This window comes from Sycon ciliatum, chromosome 12, assembly GCF_964019385.1.
Source record: "Sycon ciliatum chromosome 12, ocSycCili1.1, whole genome shotgun sequence".
Lineage (NCBI taxonomy): Eukaryota > Metazoa > Porifera > Calcarea > Leucosolenida > Sycettidae > Sycon > Sycon ciliatum.
In genome coordinates this window covers 14,068,988-14,081,399 of record NC_088654.1, presented here as the reverse complement: position 1 = coordinate 14,081,399, position 12,412 = coordinate 14,068,988, and the positions used below count along the sequence as shown (strand labels likewise).

General features: G+C 48.6%; 1 protein-coding gene across 1 annotated transcript in view; it reads right to left on the bottom strand.

Annotated features, from left to right (window-relative positions):
- Positions 1-3,779: 3,779 nt before the first annotated feature.
- Positions 3,780-12,412, bottom strand: part of LOC135828548 (uncharacterized) — a gene marked incomplete at its 3' end in the record, with an annotated part of 29,053 nt that continues 20,420 nt past the window's right edge. Inside the window, 4 exon segments of the mRNA XM_065340988.1 lie at positions 3,780-4,145; positions 4,880-5,032; positions 10,012-10,134; positions 11,940-11,963. Of these exon segments, the coding sequence (XP_065197060.1) occupies positions 3,780-4,145; positions 4,880-5,032; positions 10,012-10,134; positions 11,940-11,963 (666 nt within the window).

The following is a 12,412-nucleotide window of genomic DNA, read 5'->3' as shown; positions in this document are numbered from 1 at the left end:
AAGCGTGCTTGTCTTTTAGTAACGCAGTTCTCAGAGAGTGAAGATTGTAAGGTACGACAAGCAAAGTCGTTGGCGGCGGTCATGCATTTCAACATTTTTCATTGACAAACGGAGCCGGAGGCTTGCAGCCACCATCTAGTGACCTCCAAAATATGTCACCAGGTTCACGCTTGTCGAGACATTCACATGCACGAGTTTCTACTTGTATTTACTTCAGTATATAATTTTGTATTTATGGATTCTCCACAGGCCTTGGCTTAAATCGAGGGAGTCTCCGTCAACAGCTTATGAAGAAGAAAAAGCTGAGGACAAAAAATGAGAAGATAGAAAGACGTGGGGTGGTAGTAATTTCACACCGTGCTCTTTGAAATCGCTGGTCTACGTGGAATGAAACCAGAGGACTCATAACGGGTGATAGCAAAGTGGGTGCGGACAAGAGCAATAAAACATTTTGGGCTGGATGCAGTACGAATGTCAGCCGGGAGGGAGTTCCATGTGACAGGGGTGACAAAGAGAAAGGTGGTACGCACGTATGTGCTGGCTCTAGCAGGCGGAAGCAGATGTTGGGGGCGCCTGGCTCTGTGTGGCCTAGGTCCTTGAGGGTCGTCATCTGGCTATGGACAAGGTGGCGGAGCTCAAGAAGGCACTGAATGTGTTTTGACATGCGAGGCTGGTCTACTAGACGTGCACGAAAAGCGAGGCTTTCGGCTCCGTTTGTCTAGTGTGTGTTTACTTGGTTAGTTCTCAGCTCTGTGATTTTCTCTTTTGTCCTTATTATACTGCATGCTACCAATCCCCCCCCCCCCCCCCCCAACACCCTGGAGTGTAGTAGAAATTATTCCCGTAGCTATGCAAAAGACGTTACTTCAGAATCGCCTGGCGCTAGCCAGGGTCCACACAGCTTTAATTCAGTGTTTGTTTGTGCCATCGGTATGCCTGGCGCTATCCCGTACCCGTACCGTACCGTACCATGAAAGACGGCTGGGCACAATATTCAATAGGGCTTTCAAATGCAAGAACATAACGTGAAGCAACTTGGAGGAATGATTATGTATGCAAGTGTATCGGGGGGAATGCATGCAGGGCGATAGTGCGGGTTCGAATCCCAGGTTATGTCTTTAAAAAAGATTGGAGAAATGACAAATGTATAACATCCCTATGCTTTTTGCCTAGGCAGTAGGCATCAAGGTGGTAGACGGTGTCGTATCACCCTCAAATGCAAAGAGAAAAAAACATTTCCATCAGGTCTAATAACATCCATGATGAGATAGGCAAAATAGAATAGCGTAGGGCCCTGAGCTTCCAAGCTCCCTCGTTTTTAGCTTCGGTTTCCGATGGTGTATATTTTGGTAACGTGAGCCCATTGTGGCTACTATAGGGTATGCAGTAATTATCCGAGGGGGGATCAATGTAGGTGTCCAAGACCAATTTGGGGATCCTGATCCATCTGTTGACTCGATACTGAAGACTTCCTTTCAAACTGCTATTGCTCAGCTCGAAAGAATTGTTTCAAGCCAAACGAAACGCACTGGAAGAAAGGGAGCATATTTTCCATAAACATGGTGAGTCAACGGTTGCAATCTCTGGCGCAGATGGTCACCAAAGCTACTTCGCATTCGGTTGAGTCAACATCAACCAGCTCGGCCGCCATTGCCAGTGCAAGCGAGAAGAAACGCACAGCAGCTCAGCAGCTCAGCAGAGTTGTGGCAACAACAACAACAATGGCCAACATTATTTTCACGCTTTAAAGTTAAAACATATACTCTTCTCGCATTCTCTGCGCCATAATTATGCCCCACCACATATACTCTCGCTGCATACTGCTAGCAACGTGCAACCTTCGTATAATTTACGTCGCTCTCGTACTTGGCACTTGCCAACTCCGCGGACTGACCGCTGTCTCCATTCTCCCCTGTACAAGGCCCTTCATTACTTTAATTGCTTGCCCGCCCAGCTTCGCGAAATCCCTTCTCGTACTCCCTTCAAATCCGAGATATCCCTGCTGTTGCACAACTCTGTATGCTCGTGTAGCGACCACCCCTGCCCGTACACTTAAGTACACAACTCTGTATGCTCGTGTGGCGACCACCCCTGCCCGTACACTTAAGTAGTCATTAACCCCTAGGCCCTGCCCACCCAATTCTTCCTCACTCTTTCTCCTTTCTTACACTATTATCTCTTATTGGCCACTGGCTGTCGTGAGAATAAAGATTTGAAACAACAACAACAGAAAAGACAGTACGACCTCTAGTACCCTAGAGTTGGTTGAGGCCCCGCTTGGTTCACTCCGCGACTTTCTAACGGATTCAAATAGTGACTCCCACGGCACTCGGCATGGTCAGGTCACGGCTGGCGATGCAAGTGATGCGCTTTCCCGTGTTCAGAAGTTTGAGGAAGTGTCCGAGGATAGTGATTGCAATGGTGTACAGTGGAAGGTCGTCACATCGAAAAAACCAACAACGAAAAAGAGTGTCGTGTTCATAGGAGATTTAAAGAAGGATGCCTGCATGTCAGTGGAGCAGCTTGAAAATTCCGTTGTGAGCAGAGCGGATAGTGTTGGTGTATCAGTCCGTGTCTACAGTTGCAAAGTGTTTTCGTCATCTTGTGAAATTGTGTACCTGGATATCAGCGACCGTGATGCTGTCCTAGCTCGTCTTCCTCGCAAAGCGAGCTCAAGACGTCGAGGTGAAACACTGACAAAGAGTCGTCGTCTTCATCGTGTTGATTGGAATACTTTTCAAGTTGACCTGGCCTCTACACTGGATTCAACATTTAGCGAGGGTATAATCAATAGTACCCACCGCCTTAGGAGCTGCATCTGCGCCTTGATCCTTGAAGGGTGGTGGCGTTCCTACGGATACGGAAAACTCAGCCTCTAGCCGAGTCTGACGCGAACCGTGAATTTTTTTTATTCGATAGTATGGCAAGCTCTTTTCAAGTTGATCTAGCCTCTAAACTGAATTCATCATTTAACGAGGATACCATTGATGGTATGGCATGCTCTGTCACAGATGCCATTGTTACTACTCTAAATAAGCATGCTCCGATCACTTTGCGCCCGTGTAATGAACGTCTCCCTCGGCATTGGCTCTCAGATGAACTTGTTGCATGCGTTCGAGAGCGAAACTGGCTTCACCGTCACCTTAGAAGGATTACCGGTGTACCGGCACATGTGGAACATGTATAGTAATACACCAGTTGATAAGCAGGTCAGTGCCTGCAAGTCAGCCCCCCCCCCCCCCCCCCAAAACCAAAACATCTTCCCACGCCACTGAAAAACGCATGAAAATACATGGCAACAAATAAACACATACGCCAATTTGGATGAAGACACTTAGCAGGCTTCAGCTGAGGCCTCTTTCCAGACTTGAGCAGCTAAACGCCGTGTGGTCACAGAGTGCGTTCGATTACGCCTATGAATCAATTCATGAGAGGAATCTGATGCATTCAAATCATTTGATTTTCATGTCATGCGTCTGGAATCAGTTTGGAATCCAGTCATCCTATTCACATGGGGGATATGAGTAACCAAGGGTAATTCATGTTTGCACTCAACATCGATTCTTGGGCAAATCAAACGCACTCGATGTTCACAGCAGTCAGGATAGTGGCTGACAACTCTGGCTTTTCTAGCTAAACAGTGTGCCACTGATACGTGTTCTTGCCACTCAAGTTTCTTGAACACAAACCTTTCTTGGTCACATGATTGCAGGCAGGGAACTTGGGAAGCAGACTCTAAAACAAACCAGTACTCGTACTAGAGGGTGTAAACTACTTACTGGCTAAGCAGGCAAATGGAAGCTCCTCCAAACTGCTCCTGGCCTGACTGCGTCCCAGCTGGCTGCCCTTCACCTCAAAGGCGTAATGAGTCCCAAAAGCATGTCCATCTAAAGACAATACATCGGATTGTCGAGACCAGATGAATAGGTCGTTGGTGGCTGCAGCTCCAAGTCCAAGTTTCCCGAGCACAACGGAGAGAGTCTCCACTTCAAAAGCATTTTGAAAGTCCAATAGCCTTGCCTCATACCCGTAGGTATCTATGCAGTGTTTGGTGGAATTGTAGTGACTCATCCTCAGCAGGTCGCGGGAAAACGGGATTGTTGGTATAACAACATAGCCATTATTCCTGTGGTACTGGGATGCAGCTGAATAATTGAAATACAAACAGAGAAAGAAATGGCATCAGCCACAGCAGCCAATGCCACATAAGTGTATCTGAATGGAACACCCGCTGGCAACTTGAACTTAAGCCATCAAAAAAATTATGTTCAGTCAGTATCATTTGCTTGGATGACAATTACAAGCTTAGTGATTGGAGAATTCCTGCTGATAAACCAGAGTCCCGGGTCTAGTCATGGTGGTGACAGTCATCTTTTTCTCTCTAGACTCCATACATAGAAGTAGGACACACTTCAGGTTCTCGAACATTTTGAAGGTTTCAGCAGTATACGTCCATGCCTTATCATCAGGTGAAAAACATTGAAACGCAGGTGAAGTACATAGATTCACGCTTTCGCTGTTAGGCAGGTCGTCAATAACTCGTTAGTTGTTGCCTATTTGTTGTCGGTTTTTGTTGCACCGCACTTCACGCTTTTCGGGTTTCCTCACACTTGCTCCTTCTCAACATTACTTCACATGTGTATGGGTCATGCATTTGACGCTGTTGTTTTAGCTGTTCTTCCTTGCACTGTTTCTATCACCTCTCTGCTGTATTTAATGCATTGCCCATGTTCATTTGATTTTGCCTGTATTTCACCAGATGATCAGGCAGGAAAGTATACTTGTGAAAACTTTCAAAATGTTCAAGAGACTAAGTGTGTCCTACTTCTCAGTATAATTGCATTCTTGTCTCCAAGGAAATTGTTCGCCTATAACATACATATGCATTTAGTCGGTTGCAAGATACCACTCTCTGAGCATGTTGCTGGCTTTGAGGTTTCTGGAAGCCATCCTTTCTGGCAGATTGTTGTTCCGTTCTTAGCAATTCCTGCATATCCTGCTGGTCTAGTCTCCAGGAGTGGAGGTGTGCAAGCTGCAAAGAAGAATAGGAATATTTCAGGTACACACATGCATTCATACACGCGCACACACACACGTACGCACGCAACCACGCACACACTGGCATACACACATACAATAATGTTGACCATGCTGAAGCAATGTTTGGCACATTGGTGCCTGAAGCGATTCCGGGTGTTGGAGCTTTGTGAGGCACCCTCCATTGTTGGGAAGGAAATCAGCGTACGGGTTTATGCAATGTGGTGAAGTGAAAGTATTCAAATTTGTTTAATCAAGAAACCGTGGGAAACACTTTACAAAAAATGTCCTGAGTAGCAGTGGAGATAGCCCGCTGCCTTTCAGTGCATGAATAAAGTATTCCAGTTGACTAAAAGAAGAGACACCATAATCCATTTCCTTCATTGCTGTAGGGGTTTGGCTACCGTCAGCATCACTGTTGGCAGCCGTCATGAGTTCACACGCTAACGACCACGATAGTTCACTTCTTCTACTTGGCTTGGCCATCTTCATGATCAAATAACTATGGTGGCATCTGGGGATGATGGCCGTAATCTTCCAGAATGTCGACATTAATTCTGTCTAGTTGTGACACGAACACTACTCAGGGGAGGGAAAGTTGACAAGGTGGGGTTTTTTGGGCATGCCTTGTGCAGAATGCAAGCAGAACGGACAAACATCCTCCGCGCTCTTATTGGTGGACACATATTATAATATATGGACATATACGTACACACACACACACACACACACATACAGACAGACAAAACTACTACTACTACTACTAGCAGCATGACTGCCCAGATGGGCAAGTGTCACCCCTATGAAAAGGGGACCAGAAAACGGGAGTCGGATCACAAGCAGGACCGCGAATGTCTGGCTAGGTCCTGCTGCCGGCAGAAATTGCGTTTACAATGTGGGCAGCTGAGGGGCAGAGCTGCTCTCCCAGCAGCAGATGGTCTCGCACCACGATTGCAGTTGTGACGCTTGAACCCGGCCGCAGAACGGATGCATCGCTGACATGTTGGGCAGTGCTGCTGGCAACAAGCTGAAAGTGGCACAGATAGACTGATTGTTGGTGTAGGAGAACTCGTGACAGGCTGGCATCGATGAACAGAGTAGCCACCTTTGCTGCGGAACCACCTCTGGCAGTTCTGGCACTGCACTGATCCATGCTGGAGCTGGATGGGAAGCCGTCTCTGAGTGGTGCACTTGTGCCGTGTTCTATCGGAGACCCGTGAGAAGTTTCGGTCACACACTGCGCAATGCACAGACTTGGGCATGGTGGAGCTCGACTGAGGGGCAACCCGTACTTCCCTCCACTGTTGGCGGTCCTGAGCAAGGATGAACCACTGAGATGGATGCTGCAGTGCAAACTTGAGGTCGGTCATCACCGTGTCCTTCCACCGTCGATGGGGACCACAAAGAGGCCGAGGCACAGGTAGCCACCCAAAGAGGAGTTGGAAGGGGTGCGATCCTCATCCATACGCGCAACGTGCCCAGTCCATTCCAGACGCCGATTGCGGAGGCGTGTAGACATCAGTACTGGGTCTCCCCAACGGTTCCCCAGGTCTGTGGATGACAGCCGCTCGGACCACTGACGAGGCTTGGTGATGCTGAGGACAGTCCGGATGCATTGATGGTGGAATTTATCCAAACTTCTAATATCCCGTTGGAGTGGGGTCCAACACTCTCCGCCATACAGTAATATTGAGGAAACGCAGGCCATGTACAGGTGTCGTTTACTAGAGAGGGACAGAGACATGTCAGTGAAAACCTTCTGGAGGGCTCCGAAGGCCTTTGAGGCTTCGGCAATGCGGCGCTTGATGTCGGATGAAGAACGACTGTCAGGGGTCACTATGGATCCTAGGTAAGTGAACTTTGGCACGGCTTCGATAGTGCCAAGGGGGAGAACGATGTCAGCCGAGTCTTCAGCAGAGACCCCATGGCCCGCCATCATGATCTGAGTGTTGGCGATGCTCACAGTTAGTCCAAATTCTCGGGCAACACTACAGAAGAGCTCCACACCAAACTCAGCATCACTACGGCATTCAGACACGAGAACGGCATCATCAGCATACTCCAGGTCACTAACAGACAGTGACTCGCCAGCCCTGCGCGATGATGAGCGGGGGTAGAGTTGGCCATTGATGGTAAACTGGATGCTGGCAGAGTGACTACGACCTGCATCCTTAAGCCGGGCACGCCATGTCTCAACAACCGCCCCGAAGTACAGGCTAAAGAGAACTGGTGCCATGACACATCCTTGTCGGAGACCGTTAACCACAGGGAACTCATCAGAGGTGGAGTTGCCAACTCGGACCGAGGCAGAGGTAGATGTGTGGAAAGCCTTAATCAGGGCCACTAGCTGTTGCGGAACCCCAAGTCGGCCCAAGGCCACCCAGAGAGCAGCGCGTGGTACAGAATCGTACGCCTTTATCAGGACCACAAACACACAGAAGAGCTGTTAACGATATTCGTATGCTTTCTCGATTAGCTGGTGGAGTGAGAAGATGGCATCAACACAGCCCCTGCCTGGCCGAAAGCCGCACTGGGACTCTGGGAGTTCCGGCTCAGCCAACAACTGCAGGCGATCTTGGATCATGCGGCCACACACCTTGCTAACAACATCAAGAAGGGCAATACCCCACCAATTATCACATTTGGACAGGTCGCCCTTCTTGGGAACAGGAACCAACTCGGCATCGCGCCATTCCTGCGGAACAGTGGCCGTCGTCCAAGCAAGTTGGATGAGATCCAGCAATGCGTCCAGGGAATCATGGCCACCTGCTTTCACAAGCTCGGGGACCATATGCGAGGAACCTCCAGCTTTGCCATTTGCAAGGTGTATGGCGACGACAAGGTCTTCCATTGTTGGTGTGACTGCCAGAGACTCGTCAGGCTCACGTTGGGGGATGTTAGCAACGGTGGAGGCACTGAAGGTACTGGGGACATTGCGCAAGTTCGAGAAGTGAGTGGACCAGCAGTCTTCCTGCTCCTCCAAGGACGTGCAAACTATGCCCTCAGCATTACGGACCGGATGGATGGTGACAGATCGGAGTCCTGAGTAGCACCGTTGAATGTCTCGGATGGCGGACCAAACGTGCTTACCGCTAAATTTGCCACGCTCCACAGTGCTAGCTCTCTGCTCCAACCATGCACTCTTCGCTGCACCAACTGCGGTACGACATCTACCTCGGACATCGAGGAAGCGGCGGTGGTCCACTGGCAGCTCTGATTGACGCCACTGTTGATAGAGGCGTGTGCGCTCAGCAAAAAGAGGTTGGAGGATGTCTGCTGCTGCTAGGAACCAGTCAGGTTGTTGTCGAACGGGTTTGCCCAGGTGTGCCTCAGCGCTGGAGGTCAAGGCAGATTTGTATGCCGATCACTTGGCATCAACGGTATCAGCTGGCCCAGACGATTGCAGATGGTGTTGCACACCGGTGGCGAATTGGAGCCGAGTAGCCTGCACCGCATTAGATTGTTCGTCGGTCATACCAGGGCGGGTCATGAGAGCTTGGATATTAAAGCGTGAACGCCGTGCTACTCCGGTGCGAAATTTGACGGTGTACGACAGACAGAACGATAAGCATACAGGAGTGTGGTCGGTACTACACTCCGCACTACGGATAATGTGGCAGTCTGTGCAGGCTAGCAGATCTTGCCGCCTGACAATGGCATAATCGATACAGTGCCACTTCTTCGACCGTAGGTGCTGCCATGTATACTTGTGGATACGCTGCTTGGCAAACCAGGTGTTGCACACAGTGAGGCTGTTACATGTAAAGAACTGGACCAGTTCCAGTCCAGCGTCATTCGTTTCCCCTATTCCATTATCTCCGCAAGTCCCATACCATGGACCAGCACTCTGGATGAGACCAACACCTGCATTGAAGTCCCCAAGGAGAATCAAGTGTTGACTTGGTGCCACTGAGTTTATACTCGCTTGCAGGGAAGCAAAAATTCATTTTTGGACTCCCTACTTGATCTGAAAGTTGGAGCGTAGCATGCAATCACATTGATCCAGGTGTTCTTGTTTCCGTGGTGGACTAACTTCAACTTGAATTGTTCAATTCTCGACGATACCGCCGTCCATCGATTTCCTCCTGCTCAGAAAGCGCTCTGTGCACGGCCTCTCAGGACGATGCAGACTCCTTCTCCGCGTTTGAAATTTTCAACTGGGACGGGACGTCCAGACGACAACACAATCGAATCTGCGACATTGTAGATCTCAGCTCCAAACCACTTCAATTCCTGAAGTCCAGCCTCTTCGATGTCGAGTCTCTTCAGCTCATTTATGACTGTAATGATCTTCCTGTCCTCGACTACTCTATGTCCAGACGCAGCTGTTTCGATTGGGCCGTCAGCATTCACGAGTGTTCTGACATTCCAGGAAGCGAATTTCAGTAGAGAATCGCTTCTGCTGGGGGATCCTGCCTGCGACGACTTCGCCCGTTTTCTGGTTGCTGAAAAGCTGAGGATGGTAGAGGCGACATCCGAGGGGTAGGTAGCCCACTGTGGATGGAGGACGGAGAGCGGCGCGCCAGTGACAATATCAAAATTCAAATTGTCCTGGAAGACGCGCCGTGAGCCTCTCCGACCTGTATTTCTATCTGGACGCCAGGGGCTCTCCTAGCAAGGCTAGGAGAGCCCTGGGGAGCGAGAACTAACTTAAGGAGAGCTCCAAGTAAGTAGAAGACGGGAACTACACAGATCCTCAAAAGATCAAACTGACCTTCAAGAGACTCAAACTAACACACACACACACACACACACACACACACACACACACACACACACACATACAGACAGACAAACACACATAATATTATTCAAACACACGCATGCCTACTTGCATCTTTCTTGGTTGCACCCACCTTCTAACCGACTTGATTTGGGCATGCTGTGAATAGCCTGTATTCTCAACTTGATCGTGTTTGGATATGATGCTGCTGTGAGTGCTAAGAATTTGAACACGCCAACAAAATAACGTACCTTGGCAGTGCCTTCCATTACCGGTGAATCCTGGAAGACAAGTGCAAGTAAAAGTGCTGTGCGTGTTCAAGCACAGTGCATCTTCGTGACAGCCGTGAGAGGTTCCCTTGCATACATCCTGATCTGCAGCAGTGAACACAGACAGTACAAGTTGAACATACTCACGTCCTCTCGGCATGGGCAGAATCCAGGTACAGGACCAACGCGGGCACACACCATGTACGCCCGTCTCAAGATCCGCTAATTTGGAAATCTATTGGATATACACCCACACAGACCAGTGTCTGCTCTAGGATTGTAAGACAGCCGGGTACATGTGTACCTGGCGCAACCTTTTCAACCGGGTTGGAGTCGAGTACACATGTACCTGGTGCTGTCTCACCACGACGACCTGTTTTCCTAGAGTCCTGGAAGCAGGGCCTGTGTATTCGCCTCTTCGCTGGAGGCTCCATTTCCAAAAACAACACTTCAACCATCAAGCTCGAATTGAGCAAGTGCACACACCGGATAATAGAGAGGTTTCGCTTCACATTGTTCTGCTCTACACTGTGAAATTTCACGTCGGTGTGGCAAATTTTGGCGTCAAAACTCCCGTTCATGACGTGAGCTGAGGTCAACTCACGTTCGACGTGAACCCGAGTTTAACGATGTAGTGTAGAACAACGTGAAGCGAAACCTCTCTACTGACTACTTTCACTTCGACGCGCGCCTCTGCATGATCTATCACACATACCAGCCATGTAGTCAGTCCTTTCAAAGTTCGAACGTGTAAAGTACCAACCGGGTCACAGGTGACCCGGTACTATATTTTCAACCGGGTCCAAGCGCCGCCCAACCGGGTCGATTACCCGGCTCACCCGGGTCTGGAGCAGACACTGCAGACATTCTCTTATAGCAACAATGGAGGACGAAATCTGAATGAAAGCGAAAAAAAGACTTGCGCCAGATGATTACTCTATCGAAATACCATTTTTGCCACCAACGAAGCTTTTTAGAGTAATGTGCAGACAACATTAGAGATAATCTTTTACTTCTCCACATGTCTCTTTTAGACGCGAAGCAAATTGCCTCAGACAGAAAGCACTGGCTCGAAGTTGTCGCTAGGTACACCACCTTCATTTTATTTCCCATATGAGAAATATGCGTCCTATATCATTGTCCTTTAAAAAGGTTATAGGATATAAAAAGTACACATGAAAATGCAAAAAAATTAGCTTTCAGGAGGAATAATATCATTGATGTGTGCCCGCACCCCCTCTGTTGTTTGGAATTTTTGACTGTAGCAATGGCTACCGAGGGTAGCAACACGTGTCGGCTGAGAGTGCATGAAGAGGAGGGGAGATTGTTGCATGTATAAATGCTGACCGGGCAAAGCAACCGGAGGATGTCAGGGCAATGCCATGACCTAAACCATGGGTGTGCAACATTGCAGGGATGCAGAGTTGTGAACACCTGTCTTGGTGCAAATTCTGGGAAGTTTGAAAGAATTGAAAATAGGGCTGAAACGATTATACCGAATAATCGAGTACTCGTTTGATAACTCTAACGATCTAGTAATCGTTTAGATTACCGAATACGATTATTTTGCGTTTTTTAAATTTGTGTCCAGAAAGTACGGTAAATCCTCGTTTTGTGAAGTTTGAATCAGTTTCCGCTGGGAGTATGCAGTTGCCAGGGGTATTATTCATGTTCTGAGGTTAAATTGACTTCGAAACTGCCATGTTTCGGAGCTACCCTTTCACTAATGCAGATTTGTTGGTATTATGGAGGCATAGTTTGTGGAAACAGAGTAATGTTTGCACAGAATTATGACTATTTGCTAACGATTATAATCGATAACTCGATCGTTAAGCTAAAGAGTAATCGATACGTGAAAATCCACGATCGTTCCAGCCCTAATTGAAAACGTAGCACCATGATGTACTTACGGGAAGCTGGCGGATATAGATGAACTGTGAACAAAATAATACACAAATTACAAAAACGTAGTTATGAAACGAAACAGCATTAGAAACCATAGTGAAAAGTTGTGTTTCCCCTCTTGAATAGAGGTAGACCTTCAGAAACAACCTATCTTCCACAGTTAAGCAATGCACAAAATTGTGCCATCTATTTCACACGGACGCACACACGCAAACATCCCCACATTCACACAAGTGCCCACACATGCACGTACAGCCCCCCCCCCCCCCCCCACACACACACACGCTCACCCCCTCCCCCTACACACGTACACACCCGAATCCAGTGAAAGCATCAACTCCAAAACTGCCTGCGCTCCAACCTAGCAGGACAATGTCATCTCCAGGAGGCTGCGTCCCACTATTCACCGCAGTTGCATGGACCATCCAGCTGGGAAAGTGGTCCGGCCATGGCCGGACCAGCCTGACCGGTTCCGCCG